Here is a 27,655-nt window from a genome sequence, read left to right as displayed (position 1 = left end):
CTACAAGAAAGTCACAAATGGAATGCTTGGGAGACAGGTCTTTTAGCAGATTGTGCTTTCTGGGTTCCCAGTTTCTTGGCTCTGAGCTGAAGGGAAAACTTCAGATAAATTTCAGATAAAAAGATTAAATACTGTGTCTTTGACATTTTTCTTTCTCTTTCTTTGTTTCTTTTTTCAAGAAATGTCAGTACTGTTTAGTAATTTTTGAGAAAAGAGATTGTAATTTCTGAGTAATCTTGTTTATAGTAATCCTCAATTTTGAAAGAATTTGTTTAGTTGAACTTTTCCTGTAACAGGGGGGAAAATGCCACTTCTAAACTGTATAAACTGGGAGAAAACTAATATGAATAGAGATCTTTGTAACACTAGGACAGTGAATAGTTATCATGCTCTGCTAAACATTAGAGCTTTATGTAGATAGTACTATCTGACTGAATTCTCTATTTTTTCTTTAAATGTTTAATGTAGTGTCTTTAATTCATATTCAGCCAGAATAAGTTTTATTAAGTATAATTTTTTCACTGTACTTAAATTTTTCTAATCTGTCCCTAGATGATCTCAATATGACACATCAGCACTGTGTTCTGGCTGGTTTTTCACCTCGATTCAGCTCAACTCACAGAGTGGCAGATGTAAGTATCAAAAATGGTTTGCTCTTTGGTCATTCGTAAAACTAACATTCTGGTGCTGTATAGGTAGCATCATGTTGTCTTATCCAGAACTGTAGTTCACATTTATGCTTATGACTGTTTTCTTGAAACAACTGCTATTTCTTTATTTTTGGATTGAGGTACTCTTGTTTCTGTATTGGTAGTTTGCCTAAACTCACAGTTAGGCATATAAAGTATCAGTTAAGAATGTGCTACACCACATCTCATGGATTGCTGATGAAATGAAGAAACAACTGTATTTTTACCTGAAATGTTTTAAAACTTTTTTGCTGTGTTCATATCCCAGTCCTAGTTGAAAGGCAATGTTGACGATGAGATAGAAATACTCAAAACACATATGTCAGCAGTGTCCACTGGCAAAAATGGTCAGAACAACTAAGATTGGTCATGAGTATGCTTTAAATTGGATCCTTCTGTGCATCTGAGGACTGAAGAAGTGGAAAAGTGATACAGGCCCTTGTCTCGGAGTCATTCTGAGATAACAAGGCTTCAGCCTGATATTTTCAATTGCTAAGACACCTTTTTTTTTTTTTTTTTTTTTTTTTTAACTAGGCCTCTGCTCCCTGTTCCTTTCCATGGCATTATCAGTAGTTTTGTTTATGTAGTACTCTAATGGGAAAGCATACAGAAAAATAAAAATAGACTGTATTGTAAAAACATATTTTAAAAAATTACAATTACTGCTTTCTTCTTTCAGCAAGGCAAAATATACCACTATTAAAGTAAGAGAGATATATGTATCCATATACTTCTTTTTTTCCCCATTACTCTTCCTAATATGTGCTGGAATGGAAATGAAGCAATAGCACCGAACATGGACATATACATGCGTATACATTGTAACATAAAACAAAGTGCCTTAATTTTCCAAACAAATACACGCTCTGCTTGCTTGAACTGGGATTTGACATAAAGTATACTGTACATTTTAAAACAAATATTTCTGTATTTTTCATTTCTCATTTTGAGTGCTCTGACCTACTGCTCCTGTCTCTGTGTTACCTTTGCAGGAAAATGCACATTTATTTTCAGAGTATGAAAAGCTTCTCTATTAAGTGATTATGCTTTGTTTTTGTAAAATGTTGTGACTTCAAGTTACATAGTATGGAATTTTTTTTTTTTTGCAAAGAATATGAGACCAGGAGGTCCTTATTCAAGATTATTCCTCGAAATTTAACTGAAGGTACAGATATTTAATTGAAAATAATTAAAAGATATAGATGTCTTCTTTCTTTTGTTTCAAAAGGATTTTCACAGATTTCCTTCTCATTTTGAAGGAAATTTAATGAAAACAAAAGGAGTGGAAGTGCAAATTTGTTTTGTTCATATTCTCTATACCTTGTAAGCAGACAGCTCTCAGACTGCACATGGAACTCCATTTTAGTGTTACTGGGAGCCCATGCAACTGTGCAAATACAACTGATTCTGAAATACTGTCAAAAACTGGCCAGGTAGCAATGGAAAGTATGGCCATGTTTCTCTATGCCATATTTTTAAAGTAAATTTAAAAGGAGTTCTTTTCTTTCCCCTTTCAATCTACACTGTACTGGTTGGCTAGATGTCAGATTGATTAGACTTTTGCGTAATTTATATCAGTAACTATATAGACAATCCAGGAGGTATTACGCTTTTGTTTAAAAGATCATGAAATAAAGTTACAGAAATACATCCCTTCTGCTCCTTCACTTTGATTATTTCAGAAGCAAATAGTTCAGTATATTTGAGAAATACATATGTTCTGAAGTGGTTATATATAATTTTTTTATTGTATCTTTATAGTGTTCAAGAGGAACATTGGAATACATAATTGGACAATGTGAACTAGCACTCCAGAATTTACAGACTGATTCTGCTTCAATGGCTTTATCTTTGAAATCATTGGAAACTGCAGTTGTAAAGCAAGTAGAAGAAATACATAATGAGGTGAGACTATCTGCACTGAAAAGACTTCATCCAGATTCTGAGAGGTGCAGTCTGCTTATGGAGTTAATGGCAAATAAGTGTGTTCAGCTGCTGTCAAGGCATTACTCTGTATAAGTTTGAAATGTGTTTTTTGATTTTTTTTTTACTTGGGTACAGTAATTGGGATTAATTTGGGATTGATACTTTCATTCCCATGAAGTTTTCATTTTTCCTTCTTAAGATCCCTCTGCTGGTAGAGTAAAAGAGTAGTTTCAGTAAGATTACGCCAAATCCAATAGTGTGGTGGACAAACCAAACTACTCCAGCACTTCCCTAACAAAAAGGGGGAGAGAAAAAAAATTAGAGGGAAAGAGCAGGTAAAATTTTTCAGTTGTTTGTCAGCTGTTGAACCAGGTTTTTACAGAACGCCAGGTGTGACACAGTTGTGGGTATGTGCTTTAAATTATATTCTGAAGAAAATACAGTGGAAATAATTGTGAGGAGCATATTTAAATAGGTCATTCTGTGTTACAAAATATGCAAGTGTAACAATGCACTTCCACAGGATTCCGCTGAATCTGGCAGTGCTTTCTTGTTTGAAGTACAGATCTGGAGTCTTAACAAACACATTGATTTGACAAATGTACTGAAAATATCAGACAGTATTTTGGAAAACTGCAGAAACAGGTATTTTTTCCTGTGGTATAAGCAGTAGGCAGTATCACAAGAAACCCATAAATTGGCCTATTCTCTGTTAGTGGATAGAGTCAGGAATGTGACACAATGGACTGGGTTGTCTTACAAGGGTAGTGTTTATGAAGATGGTAAATGTAAGACTTCTCTCTTTTTTTTCTTTTTTTCTTCCTCCTTTTTTTTGTGAAGTTACAGAAAATGTAGTCAAAGCTATGTACTGGGAGTTTAAAATGACAGATTGTTTAGCTGCTCTGGAAAGCTGTCCTTCTACCTGAAACAAAGCTTTCAGCTGTTCCTAACTGTAAAGCACTGATGATCATCTCTCTTTAAAAATGGCTATAGCAACCAGTTAATACAAACTTCTGAACCACTTTTTGCTTAAAAATCAGTGTTTTTTTACAGCACTCCTAGATTAAAAGAGCTGTTCTGTATTTCTACTAAGATAAGTATGATTACTCTTAGGAGCCATATAGTACATAGGTAATTTTCACTCAAATTAGAATCTGTGTAAACTGTTTAAATTGCTATCTGCTGAGGAATATAATATTGTGTATTGTTACTAAAACTTTATAGAACACATTTTTCTCTGTATTGTGTTTACAGTTGGTAAAATTGAGTATAGTGAAGAGCAATTTAAAGAAGTCTGATGCATGCAGGGTTTTACAAAACATTAATCAGGCTCAGTCCATAAAACTATATACATATGTGGTTTGCACAGCTAGGGCCACATGCACAGCTGGTGTAAATTTGCACGGGTCCTTTAACATCAAAGACATGTGCCGTTTACATCAGGTGAGAGACTAGCCCCTGGTGTTTGCAGTCACCTGAATAATTTTGCTATATGACATACAGGGATGTTTCCTGTTATGCATATGGGATATACTGTAACAGAAATCATTGTTTAACTTGTACATATTGTGCACTTAGACTTAGTAGGCACATTGGATCTATATTTCATTTGAAAAGAGAGTATCCACTCACCTATTTTTTTTTTTTTAATTCTTTTTTCCAAAGGTCACCTCTTCACTTGAAGGATAAATTCTGTATGTTAAAGTGCTATTTAAATTTCATTTATTTGCTGCACAACTAGACAAAATTACTAGTGGCTTATCACTGTGGTAAATGCACGTTTTTTTTGAGCATCACTGAAGTGAAAACATACGGATCTGTGAGGCTAATTCAACTTTTTTTTGCATGTAAAAGCTTCCCACCTTCTTTTACTCACTGTGTGATAAACCTTTGTATTTTCAGGCACTAATGTAGGTTTTAGGTTCAGTTTTCTCAGGCAGGTGAAGAAGAAGAATGTGTTTTGTTTCTTTAAAGAATCAAACTGTTTACTGATGAAAATGAGTCTTCCATTTGATTGGTGTGTTCAGATTTGGTCACTGTTTTTTTTTTTGTTGTTGTTTTGTTGGGTTTTTTTCCTTAGTATGTTAGAATTTTTAAATACAAAAGACAAAATTGCACAAAAAGCTGAACATAGAATTAGTGAAGAACTGTCACCCAATTTTGCCTGTGTATTTCTGTTCTGATATACAGCTTTCTGTGCTAGTTCTAAACTTCCTTGTGAATTTTTTTCTGTTCTTCTGGACGAGAGATCATGAGCTTGGACTTAGGTAGTATTCCCATCTCTAGAGGAGGTGGTACAGTTGTATTTTACTTTCAAATATTATCATAACTGAAGTTCTTCACAGGGTTTAACTCAGATAATTAGATGCGGCCATTGTTCTAGATTCTTTATCTTCCTGAAATGCTATGGGTTTGTTTTTTTTTTTTATCCCTCTTGCTGACACCTCTGAAGTGGTCATCAGAGATCATTAACCGGAACAGAACCATCACAGTACCATCAAGCTATGTGTGACTGAGCAAAGATATAGTAGTTTAGCACAGATTCAGTCTGTGCTGAAATTAACTGCTTTGCCAAATGAGGTCTGGATGAATTATCTGTGTCTGCTAGAGGGAAAAACCCTAAGAACAAGTCTGAAAGAATGAGGTATGATTCTGTGCCTTCACTTTTGTATTCCTGGGCAGGAAAATTGACTTGCTGTGCTGATAAAGTGGGTTTGAACTGAAGATCTGAAGCATAGCTGGAGTCTTAGTTTTTTCCATTTTTGTGGTGGGCAGAGAAACCTCTAAAAGAGGTATGGGTGAGTATCTGGGGGATGTCTTTACTGATGTTAGATTTCCCAGAGTTCATTTGTCAGAGCCCTGTCTTGGATGTCTTGACAGAGGCCTTCCTGTCAAAAAAAGTAAGATGCTAACCTGAGGAGGTTTTTAGCATCTCTAGCGGGCAGCCAGGTAGAAGTTTAATATTTCTTTAGACTTAGCTTTGTTGTCATGGTCTCCCTCACTAAAACAGCCGTCAAAGGAATATCTGAGTAATTGTGAGGTATGTGCTGTTTGTTAGATGTGTGAGTCACTTCACTCCCAGTATGTACTTTGTAGTTGTAAGTAAAGATAACCTTAATTAAGGGTGTTCACGTGCTGCTTGTCTGAGTAGCTTATGGGCTTGAAGTCTGAACAAATACTTCAATGGCAGGGTATCCAGTGAACGGAGTGTAGCAGGGTGAACAGAAGTAATTACCTGGACAGCTGTGAAGTGCAATAGCCTAACAATGCACACACAGTGTTAGAGATTGAAGTTACCCTTTTAAGCAATCAGATTGCTGTTTGGCCAGTAATAATTTATCCTGAAATAAATGATCTTGCAGAGTTCACTAAATGTGAACCTCTTGCCCCTACTGAATCACACTTGGCTTTCCAAAATACATGCAGCTGCTGGGTATGTCCCAAACAGAGCTACAGGGAACCTGGGGAAACCCATTGGCAAATAAATGCTTTTTAAAGTAATAAAATACTGCTGGACAGATGATCTAAATGCTCATCTGTATAAAAATAAATCTGCAGAAAAGATCATCGCTAGCCTATTTTTCACGTTTCAAAGAAAATTTGTTTTCCTTGCTCGGAGTAATGCAAAATCTGGTAATAGTTCATGTTGCGTGAGGTAGTTTCAAGGCTTTATTTGCCAACACCAAACTAATAATTGGATGTTCTCTATGAGGTAAAACACTAGAGGAAGCTTTTTTAGTATCTGGGGATTGTGTTGAAAATGTAGCAGTGTTCAAAGTAAGTACTCAAGTTTGAAAAGGTAGGGTTTTGTCCTCATCATGGTTTTTGCTCAGCTGTGATTATCAAATCCTGATTACCACGATTAAAACTTGAGAATGAATTGGTTGCTCTGTTGCTTGTGAGGTACAGTCACTTTTGCCTACAGAAAATCTATTTTTATGGCAGCAGTAGATAAATTTAAGTGTGGTGAATGCATAGGGATGTAGAAAATCTTGAGCTAGCTAAGTTGAAGGTATACGGTGTTAGACACTGAGGTCACTGCTGAGATAGGGTAGCGGTGTACGCAGCCAAAGGAAGGTTAATATGTTTTAGCACATCACAGTGAGCTGACAGCACGGTTGGTGGCTGGCTAGTACAGCAGAGAGAAAATATAGATCACCTACATGTGTGGCATTTAATAACCAATACTTTTAAATAATTGACAGAGGAGCACTGCCTCACAAAATGTCAAATGCTACTGTTGGCCTTTTACTACTCAGTATTGACTATAACCTAAAATTGGCCTTTCATCATTGTTTAAAGGACAACTTGAGAATATGTTGAGGTTAGACATACGAGGCCTGATTCTGAGCTTACTTGCACAGATGAAAGTCATAAGTGAAAATTAATTAGGAGATGAAAATTGTTCCTCAAACACTCAGCATATACATTTTTATATATTCATATGTTTAAACTGTCTTGTTCAGTCATGTAAAATGCTTTCTAATGGTAAGTAAAGTTAGCTCTGATATATGGGAGTCTCCAAATTAAACCTCTTTGACAAAATCCTTGGCAAGAGCTGTTAACCTGAGAGTTTTCTCACAGATGATGAACATTCTGTAACTTCGGTTCCTCTAAGCCTAGAATTGAGTGCTTTGTCTCTCTCCAGTATTTACTGATGTGGTTTTTTTTTTCCTGGTACAGCTTCTCCTGTTCGTGGAAGGAGGCAAGCCTATTGGCCTTCCTGCTACAGGAAAAGATATTACTGAACAGAGTTCAATGAAAGCGAGAGAGCACAGAGCTTTTAAGAGAACTTGGAAAGCAGATAGCATATGTTCCTGTTAAAACATGTACTTAGTAATGAATGTGGTGTAGAAAGTGTTCATGTGCCAATTAAAAATACCAAACAAACTTAGCATAACTGGAATCTCTGAATATTTTTAGCAAAACTAAGTATTTATGCTCGCATATATATAAAACAAGGATAGAGTGACAGAGAAATCATGTCACCATTGCCTTATCAGGATGATTTTTTTTTTTTTTTTTTTCAGCATCAACAGTTACCTGGTCAGAGGTGATAGTTCAGAGCAGTCACTTGTCAAGCAGCTTGATGGCTAGGTTGGTGGGTGAAACATTGTTTTTCTCCCCAACCCCATTTTATTAACTCAGTTTAGAGCTAAACAGAGATGTTGTGAGATGAATGTGGACCTGAGTTTATAGAGCCCTAATAAATGGTAGTCCACATCGATTAAACAGCCACATGTTGCAGTTTGGTACACTGACCTCTGATGAGACCAGCTAATCCTGCAGAAAATTAACTAGCCTTTTGCTAAACTTTACCTCTTGCACCTAAAAAGCAGCTCTTCTGAGTCACGTTGTATATTCTGTATAGGATCAAGATACATTTAAAATTTGGCCAAGATGCCAGACTTAAATTAGACTGAAATTACATAGATTAATGTAACAAATCAATATGACTGGTCAAAAATCAGATTGACTGACATAGATTCTTGTCATGATAAGCCATATTGTAACATTGATTTTAATTTAAAAAAAAATGTTTTCATTGATTAGTGGCCTCATGTGACTTATTTCATGAAACATGTTTGCCAGACATCATGTGTTAGAGCCCTTTGGTGGTAGAGGCCAGCAAAGCCAAAAAGAAGTGGGGGGAGAAGAAAGTTTGAATGCTTAAAACTCTAGTTGAACTGTTGATATGCTCAGCCTTCCCAAAACTGTGTATACCGATTTTTTTTTTTTTTTTTTTTAACAAACCATAACTTGATCCTTCATATCTCGTTCATACTGCAGAGGAAGAAAATTTTCCTTCAGCTTTTTTTAGGAAGGATGTCATAAACTTCTGTTCTAAAAAGTCACTAGGCTAGCAGTCAGGGTTTTTTTAAATATTTTAAGATCTATGCCTGCCAACTAATCATGTTATATTTCACCAACAAAGTTACTTTAATATCCTTTTCTATACATTTCAGATTTAAGTATCTTTTATTGTAATCTTTAACATATATTGACCAAACATTTAGTTAATGTTAACTGGAACACTTTCAGATTTCTGTAGCCATTCTGTTCACCCTTGCAGGAAAGAAAGCATTAGGTGACAGCTTTGGGCGGTTTTCTTTATTCTTTCACCTCAGCAAGTTGTCTTTGTTTGCATTATTGGAGCTGAGCAGGGATAAATAAAAACTTCTTTGTGGTACAAATAATGATAAAAGCAGCTTTGAACTTGGTGTGAAACACAACTACCACAACAAATACAGAATTCTAAAGACCAGAACTATGCATTACTATTAAAGGAGAAAAGGCTCAGTGGAAATAAGGGTAAATGGAATTATTTTGCCTAAAGAGTACTTGATGAGTTATATAGTTCTATTATGTTTTAGTAAGCTAATATTTCTCTTGTCTTAAAGTTGATGGACCATCCATATATGAAATTAAAAAAAAAACAAACAACTAATAAAGTATTACATCATTTGCTGTGTTTCATATTCTAAATAAAAGTATTAGCTTGCTCCTGATGGAATTTTTATTGCTTCAGTGGGGGGGTTGTTTTCTTTATAAAGCACAGTTTCCACACAACCTTTGTCCTAGAAAAACCTGTTACTTCAGATGCCCCGAAAAGCTGAAACCTGGTTCTTCACCCGTGGTGCACATGCGCTGTTGTGTGTCAGAGGGTTTTGATGTAAGGGCAGACCCAGCAGAGGGAGCACGAGCGCTTTGGGGACACCCCTTCTCCCCCACAGGTCTGCCTGAGCTGGGCGCCTCCTGTTGAGACCCAGTTAATCCAAAAGTTATTGGTAGCCTATCTGGTAACCAGATTGTTCAGTAAAGTATGAGAAACTATGATTCATGGTAATGCTGTGCTCTCGTTCCATAGCAATTGACTAGGCTGCATTCTAGCGATTTTATTACTGCAAGTTTTTTCAATCTTTTATATGACTGAAATATTTTCAAACCCGCAATGTTAATCAAAATAAGCCAGAGTTGGTACATATTGGACTGAATTGTAAGTAAACCTGAACTTCTGATGTTCTTTGTACAGGTACCACATGTAAAGAAAAGAGTTGGGGTTTACACCTCTCTAGGTTTGAAGGGAGTAGCTCGGGTCGCAAATTCGTGTGGAACAGAAATAAACAACTGGGTGTAAGGGTGCATTTAGAAATGAGTACTTTGGTAACCTTCTCCTTTTCTGTGGGATTGTTCAGGTATAGCTGGATTCATGCATTACCCTATTCCTGCCCCAAATAATGAACATAGATGTTTATGCTACCATATGTTTTTATCTTGCAGGTTGAATTTGAGTGGCTTAGGCAGTTCTGGTTTCAAGGCAAGCGGTATTTGAAGTTCAGTGATTGGTGGCTTAAGCCTATGGCTAAATTGGAAGAATTTTGGAGAAAAATGGAGATTATGGTAAGTACTAGTTTTATAGTCTAAAGCTTCTAGAGTGTAATGCTGAGAGCACTCACAATTATGTTTTTAATTGTACTGTAGTAACAGGATTTAAACTTTATTCAGAACATCTGAAAAGTAGAATTGATGTCAGCCTTCCACTGCCTCATCTTATTTCTCTCGCCGAGTAGCCAGAAGAAATGTGTGCGAAATAAGATCCAAAAAACCAAGAGGAGATTTTAGTCATTTCCTGACTTTGCTTGTTTTTAAAGTTTGACAGCCTCGTAAGATCACAGTCATATATTACATCACACCAATTGGTACATGAAACTGCATTGTCAACTTTTTCGTACAACACCAAGATAGACAACTCTGCCAACGACAACAATGGTGAATGCATCTGGGGAAAGTTGGGAGTAAAATCTGATAATCTGGAGGAACAACTATCTGGCTGTAGTCCACCTGCACATTCACACCATAGCTAGAACCAACAAGAGGAGATTAGTTTCTTGAATAATTGTAGTGCTATTGGTTCCTGTATACTTGAATGCACGTCCCTGCTTTCTTTGAAAATGGACTCAGTGACAAGCACGGTTAGCCTGCTTGCTGTTGCTGTCCAAGCAGAGACTTTGCTAGTGTAAGTGTTTGATACAATTGCCAGCATGCCTGCTTCTAGATTTGTGCACAGACGGAACTATACGGAGAAACATGGCTTGCTCATATCCTTATGTCTGTGTTAGAAGCTGCTTCTCAGTTATTTCTGCTGGTCACAGCATAAGCCTCAGTTTGCTCGTAGTTGACTTGGAAAAGTTTGTAATGTATCTGAGGATGCTGAATATGGTTTGTAGTAGAGGTGTTTTTGAACCTCTGGAGGTACAGTGCAACACAAATACACTCTTGAGTTTTGAGGGAAATGTTGTGACTCACTAACCTGCTCAAACGTATTGTAAGCTTTTCCAGCAGTGACTGGTTTCAGTGGAAAAGTGGAACTTTCATTTGTGAAATCAGTTGCCACAAGGAATCAGTGAACATTAAACTTTCCTACAAAAGGAGAGAAATTATTTATAACTTGTTTATGTGGGGTTTTTCCCTCATTCTTGTGTTCTTATGTGCTCACATTCTTGAATGACCTTTATAATTAAAAAAAAAATCTTTTGGTTTGTTTTTCTTGCAAATGACAACTTACTCTCTTGTAACACAGGCTTAGATGAGGTAGAGACAAGAATGTTTGATTGTTGTTTTATATCCATTGTGTGTCGAGAACATGGAAAAACAGCAAACTCAGGAATTCTCAAGGGTTAGGTTTTCTGCAATTGGTGTGACGTTACCATGTGTCTCTAATTAGAAACATGGTGGCGTCAGTGTATCTCCTTTCAACAGGCCTCAGGATGATATTTATCAGCAAACTGAAGGTTGGGCCAAGACAGAAGCTGCTTCTAATTTAAATTTTAAAAATTGCTTTAATGTTTTATGACTTATAACATATTAATCACAATTAATTTCAGCTATTGAATGAGACAGAAGAGAATGTTAATTGAGAATGTCTGTTTTGTTGAGTCTTTCAGTAAATTTGATGCTTACTGTATTTGGGACTTGGAGGTAGGGTGGGTTTTTTTGGGTTTAACCTACATTTTGTCCTTTAGTGTTTCATAAAGTGACAGTAGGGGGCAATGTTGAGCCGCAGTTTTAATGCAACAACGGGCACTGACTTCATAAAAATACATGGAAATGTAGCATTAACATCAGGAATTATCCCTGTTGCTTCAAGTTAGCTGTAATCTCTAAGATTCCATAACACAGGAAATCAATTGTGGGTTAACAAATTCAACAGCAATTTAACATAAAAAGTGCAGTGTTTTGGTGCATGCTTAGCTTCCACAGCATTAAGTTAAATCAAAAAGGTATTTCTGAAGGTACCCAGTAGTCTACAGTTGATGTTTTATCTCCAAATTTATAATTTTAGCCGGATGATTCTTAAAAAAAAAAAAAAAATGTGACAAAATGCTTAAATTAAAAATGTCTTAGAGTTGTTGATTTTGTCTTGCTAGAGTATTATTGCTTAAAATGAATTATTTCTTAAAAGAAAATACTTAAGCAATGTATTTTTTTACATTTGTGTGTGAACTGAACGACTCGACTTTTTTTTTTTTTTTTTTTTTTTTTGTATATCTAGAGTAATATAAAAGTCAGTCTTGGGGTCCCTGCGTGTGTGTTTTTGTTTTGGTTTGTTTTTTTTTCCCTTGTTTAGTAATGCAGTCTTAAGGAAGAGAATAGTTTTCCAAAACAATTTTTGCTTCTGGTAATTGCAATTGCTCCAATGTCACAGCCAAGTGTGATACTGCAGGAAGTTTAACCCAGTGTCTTCAGACCTTTGGGCTTTATTTAATATTTTTGTACATTATAGCAAGCACACAATTTTATCATAATGTTTATTCCTGGCATTTCTTTCCCTGAGGATAGTTTTACTTAGAGCTCGCTCTTGTGATGTAAATGTTAAACCTTTCATTTGAATGACATTCTGATAAAACATCACATTTCCCACAATATTACCTCATGAATTTATGAACCATTAAATCCAAAGCAGTTTAACCAATCTTCTTCTCTTTTTCCCCCTCCCTTGAAAATATGAAGGCTATTCAAATGTTTGAGGGTTTTTTTTAAAAGTCATCCAAGATTAACACTTTATCATCTGCAACATCAGAATAAATGCTTGCTGAATTCAAAGGGAGAGTTACCATTTGAAAAAAGACTGTACAAGCTTTGCTTTCTGGGTAAAGAGAAGTCTGAAAAGCTGAAATCTCATGTGATGTGAGGAAGTCTTGCTGTAGCTGTTCTGAGATTCAGTGGAGAGACAATTTGTCTCTCAGGGTCTGATATCATGCAAACCTTGCAATCTGACATTTATTTTAGCTATGAAAATCTTCTAACACCATGCCAAATCAGTAAGAACTGCAGAAATCCTACAGTCTTTTTTTGTTTATTTTGTTTTAGGCTGATTCACATTTTAATAAGTAAAGTGTAAATCAATGAAATGTTTTTTGTTTGTGGAATGAAAAGTAAACATATATGATTATACTTAAATACCGAATCTTTAAAGACTTTTTTAACATATCTAGTGTTCCTTTTAAAAAAAAAAAAAAAATGAAGACCCTAGTAGTGCTATATGGTGTGAATTGTATTTCCTGCTTTGACAGTCCATTTAGCAATGTAGCAATGTATTTATATGGCAGTTGGCCTTAATAACCTTTATTGACTTCAGTGGGAAAGAGCCAAGACTGGGATTATTAAAATGTATCAGTTTAATTGCAATATAAAATCACAACATATATAATTATGTTAGGTAGGTTAGGCTCCATTTAATCCCACCTATTTATGCAGGAATTTGGGAAGATGAATAAAATTGTAGAACTAAAATGTAGAGAAATATATGAATGATTTGGAGTTATATGTAACAGCATCACTGTTTGCCTACTGTGAAAGGTCTACTTAAGGAATGAAACCTAGATCTTAAAGAACTGATTTTTAATGGTATAACTGAAACACAAGTAATCATTGTACCACTTGTTTCACTTTCTGGCATCTTAAAATACATCTAATGATAATGAAATGCAGCATACCTTTTAATTTATGAATGTAGTGTAAAAGCAGAGGTGTGCACACTGTGTAGTTATAATGAGCAAAGGGGCATTTCATGCAAACTGGTATCTTTCTGCACAACTTTCATCTTGATTTGTAAAACTTTAAAAACTATATTTACTAGTTGTTATTATTACTGTTATTCTCAACAGCATGTTTTTATCAGTTTATACAACTAAATTGAAATCAGAGAGCAAGACTATTTTCTTGTAAAATTATTTTTCTTTCCTTTTTGATGTCTATTTCATTATTTGCTACGATTGCTACATATGAAGTATGTCACAGTTTTTGCTATAAGCCACTATTGTCAGGGGTTTACAGCCTGACAGTTAGAATTGAGTCTAGGCTGAAACTTGAGCTACAAAATCTCAGCCCAGGGCCATAATATATTTATTTTCTTTTTTTTTTTCCCCCCAAATTAAAACAAGGGTTTAAATATGTATTTAAATCGGAGTATTTCGGTTCCAGAATAGCCTTGAAAAGCTATAAGACAAAATATGCTTTTAAAAGGAATCTTCCTAGCTTTTGTAGACTGTGGCACTTTAAACAGCTAACCAATTATATTAAAAAAATAGATAATGTGATCACAAACAGGCTGGTTGGTTAGTTTTTTTCAGAAAATGCCAAGCAACTTAACTGACGTTTGAATTGATTTGACCTTGTCACCCAAAATTCAAGAAGTTCTGAGGTATGATTTTAATTTCTTTTTTAGCTTTGCTGTTGTGCTTAGATATTGCAGTGTCACGCTCCTTTATTGGAGGGCCATGCGGTGATGGGCGATCGTATTTGCCTAATGAGCTGTGAAATGTAGGCACAACATGGCAGCGCAAAGACCTAAATTTTAGCCATATTTCTTGTCTTTTGGGGCTCTTCTTATCTGTTTAGGCCAGACCCTTAAATAGATGTATTTTTGGCAGGTTATATTTTTTGTACACTAGAAGTCAGATGTTTCTGGAAATGTACCTTTTATCTTAAACAACAACAAAACCTGATCTTGAAGACTTGTTTTTCTTTTTCCTGTTTGTTTTGCTTTTTGTTTTTTGTGGGTTTATTGACACTAATTTCCTTGACCCCAGTATTTTTAGCTGTCAGGAATGGGCGAAAGGATTCAGCATTGTGTGTAATAGAATCACTATCAATCTTTTTTTTTTTTCTTAAAAAAAAAAAATGTAAAGTAGTATTGCACATCTTTCAGAAAAAAAAAATATTTACAATTCTGAGGGAATTCAGACTTAAGCTTCCAAAACAAAGTGTGTGCTGAAAGCACAAAGGACTGTGTTTATGATTCTCTTTGAAGTGTTTTTGCAACAGGATAAGGAAAATTTTAGAAACTGTCTGATAGCGTTCAGGGTAAATACTTAAACCCCTTTAGAGAATTTCACACACAGATACTGTGCAGCAGAAAAAAGGATACTTATGTTTCCTAAAGCTGCTACAGCCTACAGCTTTGTACTTAAAGACAGAGGTGTTGAATAGAATTCTACTGAGGATACATCCAGTGACAATATCTACAGGAACATCAGAGCAAACCAGTGGATAGCACTTTCTATTTTTAACCCTTCTGTGAGCTGGTTGATATCTAAGCTGTGTTGATATGAACCACTATAACATTTCTATTATAAACTGGAATTGTTAAAAGGGCAGTCTTCCAACTTATACAGCATACTGTGAGAATTACACTGAAAACATTAAGGTTATAATGTAAACTGGCATAAGCCAGGAAAAATTTAGGACAATTTACGCCCTATGGGAAAGGGAGATGTGTTTCTGACAGCACAAATGGGAGGACCATGGGTGGCTTGTGCAGCTGTGCGTGTCATGTGGCTGGTAGCGTGTGCTGCACCAGATGGTGCAAAGGAGGTGGGCATGCTGTCCCGTTTTTGTGCTCCCTTCTGGGTGGATTTGCACCTGAGGTACAAGTGTGATGTTTGTAGGTGTTCTTGTGCACACGACTAGATCTTCGTGAGCTTCAGTTTTGGATGACTAGAATTCTGTTGTCTTGTGCTTAACTCTTACTGTAACAGGGCTTCTTTCTGTCGTCTTCACTATATTTACTATCAGATGTGTATGATTGTGTATGATTTCCCCAGAACCTTGGATGGATGTATACTGGAATAATAAAAGATCTTTTTATCAACAGTGTGTTCATTGAGCCTTATTATTTGCTGTGGAAATAGCGAAGTAGTAGTATTGTGCTATTTTTTTTACTAGTCCAATTATTCTTTGCAAAGTCTTTTATGTTCTTAGAAATCCAAGTAGAAAAACTGAATAAAAGACCATATTTGAACACCAAGAATAACATTTCTTGAAAAGAAATTCTTCTGTATTTTTTAAATTTGTGTATTTATATGTTATATAAAACTTATTAACTATGGTTAAAGTGGTTTCTAGTTCTCATTTATGCAATCGTAGAATTGATCAGATGTAGAGCTTATGGATTTGTACATTTGTATATGTATGTTTATGGACATGCTACATAGATACAAGAAAAAGATTTGGTTTGGTGTTAAAACTGTGAATTACAGTGGTTTGGCAGGAATAATTTTTACTGTGACTGCTATAAACTAGGGGAAGTTGTGATTTCGAAACAAAGTGCAAGCAAACAGCAGTATGACTAAAAAGTCACCATTACATTGCTGTAATTTTTTTTTTTTTTGAGTACCACTAGTACTGCTAAACATGGTTTTATTGCTGTTGTATTTTAGTGGCTATGTAACCACTATAAAACGGAACACAGCTGGTTTACTTTCCAAATGGCTTTTGTAAGCAAAGGAGGTGATATCTTCCGAAAAGCTGCCGTTGCTGCATTGATACCTTTTCTTTCCTATCTGATCATCAGTCCTTCTAATTCCTAACAAGATCATGGGTGAATAGTATTTTTGCAATGTATTTTTTAACAGTTACTTCATCTTCGATCAAAATGACAGGTCTCATTTTATATATAAAGAAATAAAACTTGGCTTCAGTACTTGCCATGGAAAGCATTATGGTCTGATGGATTAGGTGCTAATTCTTTCACTGACCCTCTGTTTAACTTGTGCAAGTAACTTAAGTGTAGTTTTCAAAATCAGTGAGGAGATCAAAACGTTGAGGTCTTACTTTGGTTTTAGATTGCAGACTATTTCTGATCTTAAATTCCTCATCAATAAAATGAGGCTATGATTTTTACTGTAGCTCAAAAAGAGTTACTTATTGCCTGTGTCCTAGGGAGGGAACATTCTGTAGCTTGAAGGAACGTAAGAAATTTCTGCCCCTCCCACCATGACTGGAAATTGTAGAACTTGAGCCATGTCTAAGGTGGGTTGTTGGGTTTTTTTGTTTGGTTGGGTTTTTTTCGGATGGGCAAGTTCTATCCATTTAAGCATGACAGAAGGAGCTTACTGTGTTTTGGCTGACCCTGATTGTCTCCTGGCAGTTCCCAGTTCTAGCTCTCAGGAGCTTTTGATTGAATCTTTTTTGCACTTTTCATTTCTTACTACACATGCTTCTGCTTAATAATCCTGAAGCTATAGACATAATATAATATTTACTACTCTGCAGTAAGAAGATAATTACTGGCTTTTCTCAAATGTCTCTAGTTAACATCAGGTTTTGGCAATCCTCCTTGGACTGCTAGTGAATCTGAACTCTATATAATTCTCACAGCAGAGGCTCTAATATAAAGTTTAAGTGTAGCAAATCTTGTAAATCAGTCCTGTAAAATAATGTGATTGTTTATCACAATCAGACTAATAGCGTCTCTTTTCAAAGGACTCATTTTGAATTCCTGTAATATAATAGAATGATTAAGAGAATGGTGAGAACAGGCCAGACTCTTGCTTGTGAATAGGAATGGCATCAATGGAGCTTTGCTCAAGACGAATCCGACTTCATGCTTAGCGTGCACTATTCTGCAAAGTGCACTGTTAATAACTGAGAGTAGTGCATCAGTTCATGTTGTCCAGCTGCCTAGGGATCAATATACTTGTATAATAAACTGAAGTGATTATTTTATTTTTATGTGTGTGTATATATGTATGCATATATATATATACACACTGCTAATAATTATATTTTAGCTCGATCTTCAAGCTGCATGCCACATGCTAATGGATTAAAGCTTCACGAGCTAGCTAGAAGGTCAATTGTTTTGTCAATGTTGTGGTGGGACTCAGCTTGGATAAGTGAATTATAAGACTTTTCTTGTAATTCAGACACATGGCAGAGTGAGTTTACTCATTGTCATCCTTTACTGATTGTTCTCATATTCTGTCCAATGTCATGCTTCCATTTGATGAAACAGGAGTTTCTGTGCTGAAATCGTTTGCAGTAGTAGGAACGCAGAATTCACTCCTTTGCTCAAAACTAATGGTTGGTTATGTTGCTGATGGAAGATTTGGATAGAAATTATTTTAAGATTAGCCTGTACAAACCAATTTATGCTGATGCTGTGTAGTACCAAAGTACATAAAGGTTGCACTTCCCAGAATTCCTTGAGGTGATAGAGTATCTGAAAATCTTTCAGCAGCTAAGCTTTATATTTCTGCCTCCTCTTACGGGGAAGAGGAAAGAGCACCGTGGTATTACCTGTACAACGGTAATACATCTATCCCCAAGGAAGCAAGGATGAAGTACCAAGAAATGAATTCTATATTGCGTTTATGTAGGTGCTCAATGCAAAGGCCAATACAAGTCCTGGCTGTATCTTAGTCTGAAATGTTATGATGCTTTTAAAAGGATTAAAAATATACATAATTAGTATTATTAATCTTTCTCACTTTAAAAGTCTTCTCCCAGAGGTGGTATCTTCATTAATGCAACCTTACAGTGACTGACTTTGTCTCTCAGAGGAATGACAGCAGAGAAAGGAGAGATTACCATGCAATTGTAGTTTTACAGTCAAGGCTTTTCAGACCATTATGCTATTACAGATCTTTTGTTGGCTTTCGTGTAGGACACACTTGATACAAACATGTTTATAAAACATGTGTACATTCACGGATCAATTCCACTGGTGGTCATTATGCTAAAGGAATTGTGAATTTACAGTGTTAAAACTTAGGAATGTACTTGGGAGGGGAAAAGATGGGTAAGACAACAGATGAATCAGTCTTGAAAATTCATAAAATTTGCGAAAATATTGAACAAACCAGAAAAAGTCCCGCTGGTTTCTTTAAGAAATCCTGCTGTTAAAAAACAGGGTACAGGACTGTTTTCTCAACTTTTTTCTTTGCTTTTCATCTTCTACATTTTGTTGTTAAATGTAAAATACTGTAATTGAATCACAGCATTAGCTGGCTTTTTCCAACAAAACAGCAGATTTAGGCTCTTTGCTGCTAGTTTCAAAAGTAATATATAGAGAGAGAGAGCATGAAGACAAAAATTGAGCACATAGATGTATAATCCCAAAGGAATAAACTGACTTCTACTAGACAAGCTGAAAGCTGATTAAAATATTTCTCATCCTTTGGGTATGCAACAGCTTTTGATGATGGAGAGTGTATTAATATTCAGCTTAGCTCCTTGTCGACACTTCAGACAGGTCCCAGGAAAGACGCTGATACTGACCAGGCTTTCTCACTCTGCCAGAAATCTTTATGAGACATAGAGCAGCACCCTTGTACTGGCAAAAGCCAAGATAAGAATAATGCTATTTAGCTATGTCTTTATTTTAGAAATTGCTTTTAGACATTTTGAAAGGATTGAAAATTTTAAAGGATTCTTTTAATGATGTAAACTCATTTAGATACAGCAAAGGAGAAAGATTAATCTTAATCGTTTTAAAATAAGGCTGCTGTAATCTATTCAATTTTAAATCCATTTGTCCGAGTTTGTAAACATACGAAGATCCCAGTAATAATATCAGTGACTGAGATTTTTGGAGAGAGTGTTCCTACTGCAATTATTTTATAACAGTCAGATCTGAGGTGTTGGGGTAATGTTCTCTTAACTTCATCTATTCCCTTGTAATGTAATACCTACCTTCCAGACAAGAATGAGATGTAAACAGCTGCTTTATCAGCTGATACTTCTTCTGTTCTTTTGTTGGCATGCTGACATATGGGGGGTTTGCTTTTTCCCCTTCCGCAGTGACTAAATATATACAGTATCTCTGGAAAACATGTCATACGCTCTGTGAGGTGCCTTTAGGATGGCTCCAGGGCTAAATACTTCCTGTAATAGGTGAAAGAGCATGGCTTAATCAGCTTAGTTAACTTAATTAAGCTGTGCTTTTTCTCATGGTACAGTCTTAAAGTGTATGTCATTTAGAAACTGTATTTCATAGTTGTGGAATGACACAAGGTTGGAGAAATCCTGTGAGTTTTTATAGTGGGCTTGAAAAAGGTGAAATTTCCTAGTTATTCTGCAATGTGAAGAAGTGAATTGAAGGAGTGTGTCTTTTTACTGAAGATTTAAAGGAGAAATTCTAGTGCAGCTTAGATTGTAAAGGCTTCTCAAACAGAGAAAGTCTACTTTTCTTTTTTCCACCCATCTAATTTTAACATTTTTATACATCGGAAGAGCTGTCCATGTTCATCCCAACCTCACCTTGCCTGCTTGCAGATGTGTCACCAGATTCGATGGCACTACCTTCTTATATCATTCTTTGGAAGAAGGTAAACTAGTGTGGTGTGATTGTGAGGATGTGGATCTCCTCTCCCCTGATCTCTGGGTCTCAGCAGAAAATGTGATTACAAATTAAAGTAATTTGAACTGAGTTGCTCTTCCTTGAGATGAGTTGCTCTCTATGTTCTTCATGAGGTACTCTACGTTAAAGAAAAGGTCTGATTTTCCTCTTGGGGAAATGTTGGTATCCTGATCCTAGTGGAATACTGTCTGGCTGGTTAGAGAAAAAGATTGATCAGCAAGGCACAGCTGGAGACAGTACTTACTTATTTACCTACCTGTACAGGTTTTTGAAAGAGTAAGGTGTGGAGGAAAAGGGCAAGCAGGACAGCAGACTGCAGGTTGCAGTTGGCCAAGCAGAGAGTGGCAGCAGGTGCCAGTAGCCAGTGAAAACATGGGAAAGAGGGGTTAGGAGCTGTTCTGTTGACAGAATAACAGGACCAAAGCCAATATGAGTGAAGACTCCTGGCACAGGAGTTTTGAAGTGCTGTAGTGGTTGAAAAACTTGAAACTGGATATGTAGGTGGAATGGACCTTTGGGTACAGTGGGAATAGAAAACAAGCTTGGCAGGAAAAGTTTTGGAGATTGAGAAGAGAGTATGAAAGGATGGCAAAGCCTCTCAAGCAAAAAGGAGTGGTCTGGTTTGGGAGAAAATAGGGACAGGGGAAGCTTTGCAATGGAGGAATTGGTTATGGAGAAGATGGCAGAAGATAAGGTAGCCGTGTGTCTCCTTCAAAGCAGAATACTGTGGGTAGTGATTTCCTTGATTTTTTTTTTTCATCCCTTTAAAAAAGTTTGTATTTTGATAGAAATTTCTTCACTGATGCTTTTGTGCATTAATAATACTACGTTTAATATGCTACTGGGTTATACTACAGACCCAAATAAGGGAGAAATAGTCCTTGTTTAAGCAAAAAATAATTACATCAAATGCAGAAAGTTACTTGAAGTACATTAAAAAGTATTTGATTTTAATGCGACAAACATATACAATTACCTAGGAAAAAAAAATCAGGGAGATTATATACACATAGATTTTTAACAGTTTAAAAAATGCATATAATGTTTAAAATGTGTGAATTATTTGTTTGTGTGTTTATATACGTAAACATGTGGGTGCACATGCATATATATACATGTGTACACATAGAGGGAAAGAGGTTTGTCTGCTTAAGTACTGAGCTTTTCTCCATAATGCTTGAAGTTGCAGAATCTTACTGAACTGATACGATATTTTAGTTTCTGATCTTAGTACCTCCCACTGCTTGGGCATAATTCTGTGGTAGACTTCAGTGTTTCTTGATTATATGGGGTGTTATAATTTCCTGATGACTGGTTATGTTATTTATAATGCAGAGGGTGTTAATCCTTTGGTGATTAACACTCTATTTGAATTACCAGGGGTCAAAGGTACAGTCTTTTATTTGATTTTTTTTTTTTGCAGTGTTTCTTCCTTTGATTTTTTTTTTTTTTTTTTTAACTAAAGGTTTTGTGTTCTCTGTTTTATCCGAAAATTACTTTGAGGTAATTTGGGGTGGGGGGAGGAGAGGAGCATCCTTCTTCTTTAGGGGCCCAAGTCTGCTGAAGCTGTAGGCATTAGAACACAAATTCTCTTTGCAATGAATAGGTCCTGCAGAAATCCTTCATTTAAAAATAGTGAAAATCTCTTAAGCAGAAGCAGCATAGTCAAATGCCCATGGAAGAAAGCATTTCCTACTTAGCCTCTAAAAGAGTAGATACCTACCTGTGTCTTATTCTAAGCCATTTTGGAGAGATTTATTAAAGAGAAGATTATATATATGTGTGTGTGTGTATATGTATGTATATACAATATTATATATAATACACACACTTTATACTGTATAAATGTGTATGGCTGTCATTTCAGGTGATTTGGAGATACTGTAGAGATTCTTGTCCAGCTGCCAGCCGTTACCCAATTACTATGTTTTCAGAATTGAGTAGCTATATTAAAAGCCTTCACTTCTTTCAAAGGTTGTGGCTGCCCAGAAGTTGCCCTTAGCCTAATATTTCAAGCCTTTCTCTAAATACCATGGTCCTTTTTGTGTTTTGCTGAGCTGTGTTCCTTACAGGGCTGGAGCTGGTGAGAGGGAAGCAGCGAAGGCTTTTTGCCGTTTTGTTTTCCCCACAGTCCTGGGATTGCGTAACCGTTCATACATCTCCAACAGAATTCAGTTATGTGTCCAGGTTTTCCGAGTCACTGTGTCCAACTGCAAAGACTTTCCAGCGGTCTTCAGCAATTGTCAGGGTTTACCAAAGTATGGTGTGACACTGTCTTTGCTCCCTCCTATAAAGATGACCGTAACATGTTCCTTAACTGCAAATGCTAAGGTAGATGTTCCACCTGGAGGTTTCTTCATGCTGTGGGCATTCCACCTACTCCAAATCTGGAAAAGTATGGGGATGGCCGAAGACCTTCAAGAGTTCCTTCACTGGCATATTTCCACTCTAAAACCTCTCTGGTAGTACCTGAAACTGTTAGAAGCCAGTTAAAGCAGAAGTGTGTTGATACACGGTAGCCTTCTGCAAGGTTAGGACTTGCATGTTGCATATAAACAAAGAAGGTGGTCAAAGAGCAAGGAATGTTAAGAAGCCAAAAATGAAAGGAGAGCAGCTCATCTGGTGGGATCAGTATTTCAAGCTTCAGATTGTAGTATGTTCTCAGCTCAAATTATGCTAATCTTGGAAACTGTAAAGGAATATGATAGCCTGCCTCTGCATTTTCCAGTAGAGGCATAACTGATCTTGACTTGGTATTTTAAGAAAACTCAGCATCAGACTAGGCTGATCAAGTGTTAACAGTGTATATTTTGCAGAGCTGGAACATGAGTTCACTGATGTATACAAGCTCTGTTTTAACTCAGTTACCAGCTATGGTCTTAATGCCTGAACTGCTGGATGAAGTCATTCAACCTGTCAGAAAATTGAAACATATTATAATAATCTACATTTAATCTACATACCAAATCTGTGGGTGTTTTAATGTTGCTCTACAGCAGGTAGGATGACTCTTAAGTAAGTGGAAGCACAGAGGCAAGATGCTCCTGTCCAGCTACTCGTTTGATGATTTTGTTTTACTGTCTGTTGTGTGCTAGCTTTCTCTCTGCTTTTCTCTCTGGTGTTTTGCTGAGAGCTCTGTGAGGTGCTAAGATTAGTGCTGGTTTGCTTTTGTCATAATCTTTCATGTTTGCTGTGACAGATAGGTGAAAAAGTAGTATTTGTTCTGCTCCAGCATGCAAGGAATCCAGCTCAGACACTGAGGACAATTAGTCTTATGTTGTGGGATAAAAAGCAGACATGCTAAAATTTTAGAGGGACTTTTTTCCTGCACATGCTCCAGGGGGAACTCTGCATATAGCACTGTGGCTTCCTACATGACTTTTCTGTTTAAGATTGCTTAACTGCTGTCTGCCATTCAATTGCTGGCCTGTGGTTAGCTTTATTTCTCTTGTACAAATACTAAACACTACACTGGCTTCGTTCCTTCCTTTTTTGTTCCTTTAGTGTTTCACTTATATTTTAATAGTTTTGTTTACACTTAGAAATCTTTTTTTCTGCTTCTGCAGAGAGATTGCGAGTAGTCTGGCACCACAAAATCTATGGAAAGCATGAGAACTTGAAGGAGGGTTTAGTAGGAGGCAGAATTAAAGGCCAAGGTTGTTTTGTGATCAGAGCAGAGAGAAATTGAGAGAAAATAAGTTGCAGGAAAGAGGGAAGAACAGGGAAGGGAAGTAACTGTAAGAAGGAAGATAGTATAACAAAGTGAGAGGAGGGTTAAAAAATATAGAGAAATGGGAATAAACATAATGGAAGTATAAAGAATCTTGGAAGTGCAAGAGACAGTGTAACAGAAAAGAGAATAGTAATAAATTAGAAAATGTCTGTACTTTTAAAACTTTATTTGTAGTCAGCATAATGAAGTTAATGTGAAAGTTGATGCCTCATCTTTCAAAATCATTTTTCCTTTCCTTCCTGTTACTCCTTGAAGTTTGAAATACCACAGTAAGCGGTAGAACAGGAGAGAGAAACTAGACAGATATTTGCTTGCATGGATCAAAGGAACTGCAAGGTATTAATAGGAAGATCTGAATTTTCATGTATTAAACTTTAACTTGTTGGCTGTAGCATTTAATAGGGTCTTGCTCTGGGAAAATTAAATATGTAAACTACTAATAACAAATGATCCAACTAGTTAAAAATGTGACTTTTGTGTGAACGTATTATTTCACTTTATATGTCAAAAGTAGTTTTTTGTCTGCTGACATATTTCTGAATCGACTTTCTTGAAAAAGCTGTTGTGTTAGGGCCTTACTGTGGCAGAACATTCAGCCTGAAAGTCTGCAGATAGAACATTTGCAATAGCGTGTATGTGTGAAATTTTAAGTGATGAGCTGCCTGATTAAAACCAGAATATATTTTTAGTAAAACTTGTTATTGGTTTGTGGTGCTTAGGGACATGGTTTAATGGTGGACTTGGCAGTGCTAGGTTAACGGTTGGACTTGATGATCCTAAAGGTCTTTTCCAACCTAAGTGTTTCTATGATTCTATGGTTTTGTGTAAATCCATTTTTACTACTACAAGGGGGGGAAAAAAAGTGGGGAAGGAAAGGAATTAGAGGGTAGCAAGAAAAGACGGGAAGAACATACAACTGAAGGCGTAACTTAAACTTAGATAGATATCAACATGTTAAATGTGAATAATGAGATCCAGCTTGGTAACTAAGATTTGCTTCGGGAAGGATGGAGAAAGTTGTTTGCTGATTTGACTGGTATAACTAGAACAATGTGCTTAGCAGTTTTTATATTGAAGATTATGTTGTGCATAAATATACACTATGTTATAATTTTGCTAGTCCTGTTTCAAAGTCTGCTGAAATCTGCTTAACTCCTTTTTACATCTGTCACAAACAACTATTTATTTTCTTGGGTTGAACCATACATATTTGCAGAAGTGCTGTAATCTTTTTTTTCAAAACAACCATTTGAAAGGTTTGCATAATGGACTTAAGTAAATAACATGACTGTCTCACTAGAGCTATGCATCTGTTACTTGTGATCCTCTTTTTTGGTCAATCTTTCCATAAGCAGAATTTATACAATTAAATTCATTACTAGACATTCAAAGTATGCTACTTGAAATAAGCTTAGAGATGTACATCAGAAATATTAAGTAGTTGTATCCTGTTTTCATTTTACTGTCATATCTCCTTTTGTCTTACATTTGTACTAACTCAGTCAATAAGCACGTATGAACCATGTCAACTTTTGCTGTTACAAGACCTAATTGCATTTTTCAAATATATTTTAATCAAAAAACACTTTACAGCTTATTTGCACAGTACAACTTCTAAATCTAAGACACCACTGGGGTCAGAAGATAGTAGGTAGCCTATACAGTGTTTGAACTGGTACTTCAGTTCCTGGTTTCCTGAGGATGAATGTGATTGCTCCAATATAAATGTTTTAGATCACAGTGACAGCTGTGGAAATTAAACATAGCCAGCAAAATCTATTTTCTGTCTACTTAAGTAAAGGGAGAGGACAGATGAAAAAATTCCCTGGGCAAGTGAATTCTTATGAACAGTGATGAATCTTTTCCTTTTGCGATATTAATTTTATTGGATTCTCTAAAAAAAAGGAAAAAAAGTCTAACTTGGGTTTCTTTATATGTTCTTCATATTCGAGTTTACCATTTAAAGGTGAAAAATTTAGAATATCATTCCTAGGCCATGTTGTAGAACACATTGCAAACACTTCTCTAAATACAGGGAAAATCTACCCTTTAGGATAGTTTCCAGAGAGTTGCAATGGTCTGTGAATGGAATAGGCTTTAAAATTCTATGAAAATCTGGGGCTTGGGGAGAGAAGAAGGATTTCCAATTTCCCAGGAATTTTGTTTCTCCTAATTTATTATGAACAGTGTTGTGTTTTCAGAGACTTCAGCAATATTAAGCATTACCTTATCCTGCTTTAAAATATCTTAAAATGCTGAGTCTTCTACAGAGAATTGTCTTTTTTAAACGTAAGTTTTGATACCTGCTTCAGAGGCTACTTTAATGCAGAAAAATGCAGAATTTTTTCATATAGACTATGTAGCAGCTGTGCACTGAGAAAGAGTAAGCAGAGAGAGACTGCCTTGCCAAAAGGTCAATCTTTGAGTCATGTTCATCACAATTTTATTTTTTTCCTGAGGTACGTTCTTGGCTTCTGTAGTTCTGGAGCATTCATTTTCCTTTCTAGCATCTCCTCAGGCTCTACCTGCATCTTCACCAAACCTGCTCAGTCTTAACAACTGGTTTGAGTCCACTATTTGCACTCGTCAGAGGAGCCTAAATGACTCTGCCTCTTCAGGTGGTTCTTTCAGTTAAGCCTTGGAGCACTTGAGCATGCAGTTGTTAATAAGCTTACACTACTCCTCTCTGGGCCAATTCTTTCTTGTTTCCACGGCAACTTCTTAAGTAACCCCATCTAGCAAAGTATGCTTTGTAGCAATTGACTATTAGAAGTAATTTGATAGTCTTTTTTGTGAACTATGCCAGTCACTGGATATTTCTGTTCAGGCTGAAGACTCAAATGAGCTATGTGCTCAGTTGTTGCATCTATTGTGATTTTTTTTTTAATTTTTTTTTTTTTTTGCCAAGGTAGGGGAATTAATGTAGGTTGTAGCTCAGAAATGAGGCTATGGGATATTATTTGTATATTTAAAAAAATCAGTATATTGTGGTCCTTAACATACAGACTTTTTTTGTGGGGGGAAAAAAAAGCTCTCTTAAAAAAAGTTTATTGCAAAGTAAATGGTTAAAACGGAGCTGCAGTTACTTGAAAGAGACAAATATACATTCATTATTTCCTGAGTATGTTGTTTTTATGGGAAAGCAAAGGAAGCAATGGCTGGGTGTCATTAAGGAGTAGCTAGTGGAAAGCGGTGAAATGAGCAATGAGACTTGTAAAGTGTCATGAAAACTGAAACACCAGGGTACAAAGTACCGCTTATCCTCACAGATATGGATACCATATGGCAACGTGAAGGGAAATGGAGAGTAGGAGACAAGAATCCTATTATTCCTCACACTTTCATTTGCTTGCTATCTGCTTTGGGCAAATGACTTAAGAATTTGCGCGTGAACCTTCTTCTGGCACAGTATTTGTTGACAAGACACCTGTCTTCCCTGTCAGGCTCCTTGAAGTTTCTTTGCTGTCATTCCAGCTTTGGTAATTCTGATTATAATTTTATTGTTGTTTTTCTAGTAGTTCTAGAATAATCTTTTCTTGACTGCTCCTAGGTTGAAATCTATATTCATTTTCTGGTACTATAACCTTTTCTTCTCTTACAGCATTTCACTTATTTTCCTTAAGAAAGGCAATCTGCTATGATTGTGTTACTGCTGTCCCTGAA

The 27,655-nt window shown here is 36.1% G+C and overlaps 1 protein-coding gene across 6 annotated transcripts in view; it reads left to right on the top strand.

The window, feature by feature from the left end:
* Positions 1–27,655, top strand: part of FTO (FTO alpha-ketoglutarate dependent dioxygenase) — a 254,058-nt gene that overhangs the window by 70,432 nt on the left and 155,971 nt on the right. For 5 of the 6 annotated variants that reach the window (XM_087739732.1, XM_087739731.1, XM_087739733.1 and 2 more), the window contains 3 exons: positions 553–632; positions 2,451–2,594; positions 9,897–10,016. In XM_087739732.1, the coding sequence (XP_087595858.1) occupies positions 553–632; positions 2,451–2,594; positions 9,897–10,016 (344 nt within the window). Of the gene's footprint in view, positions 1–552; positions 633–2,450; positions 2,595–9,896; positions 10,017–10,097; positions 11,400–27,655 lie in introns of those variants that run through there. The other variant, XM_087739736.1, reaches the window with a different exon arrangement.

The sequence above is a fragment of the Nipponia nippon genome, unplaced genomic scaffold (assembly GCF_047370975.1).
Source record: "Nipponia nippon isolate SJK-2023a ecotype South Korea unplaced genomic scaffold, ASM4737097v1 scaffold_7, whole genome shotgun sequence".
Taxonomy (NCBI): domain Eukaryota; kingdom Metazoa; phylum Chordata; class Aves; order Pelecaniformes; family Threskiornithidae; genus Nipponia; species Nipponia nippon.
This window is presented reverse-complemented; position numbering and strand designations above follow the sequence as displayed.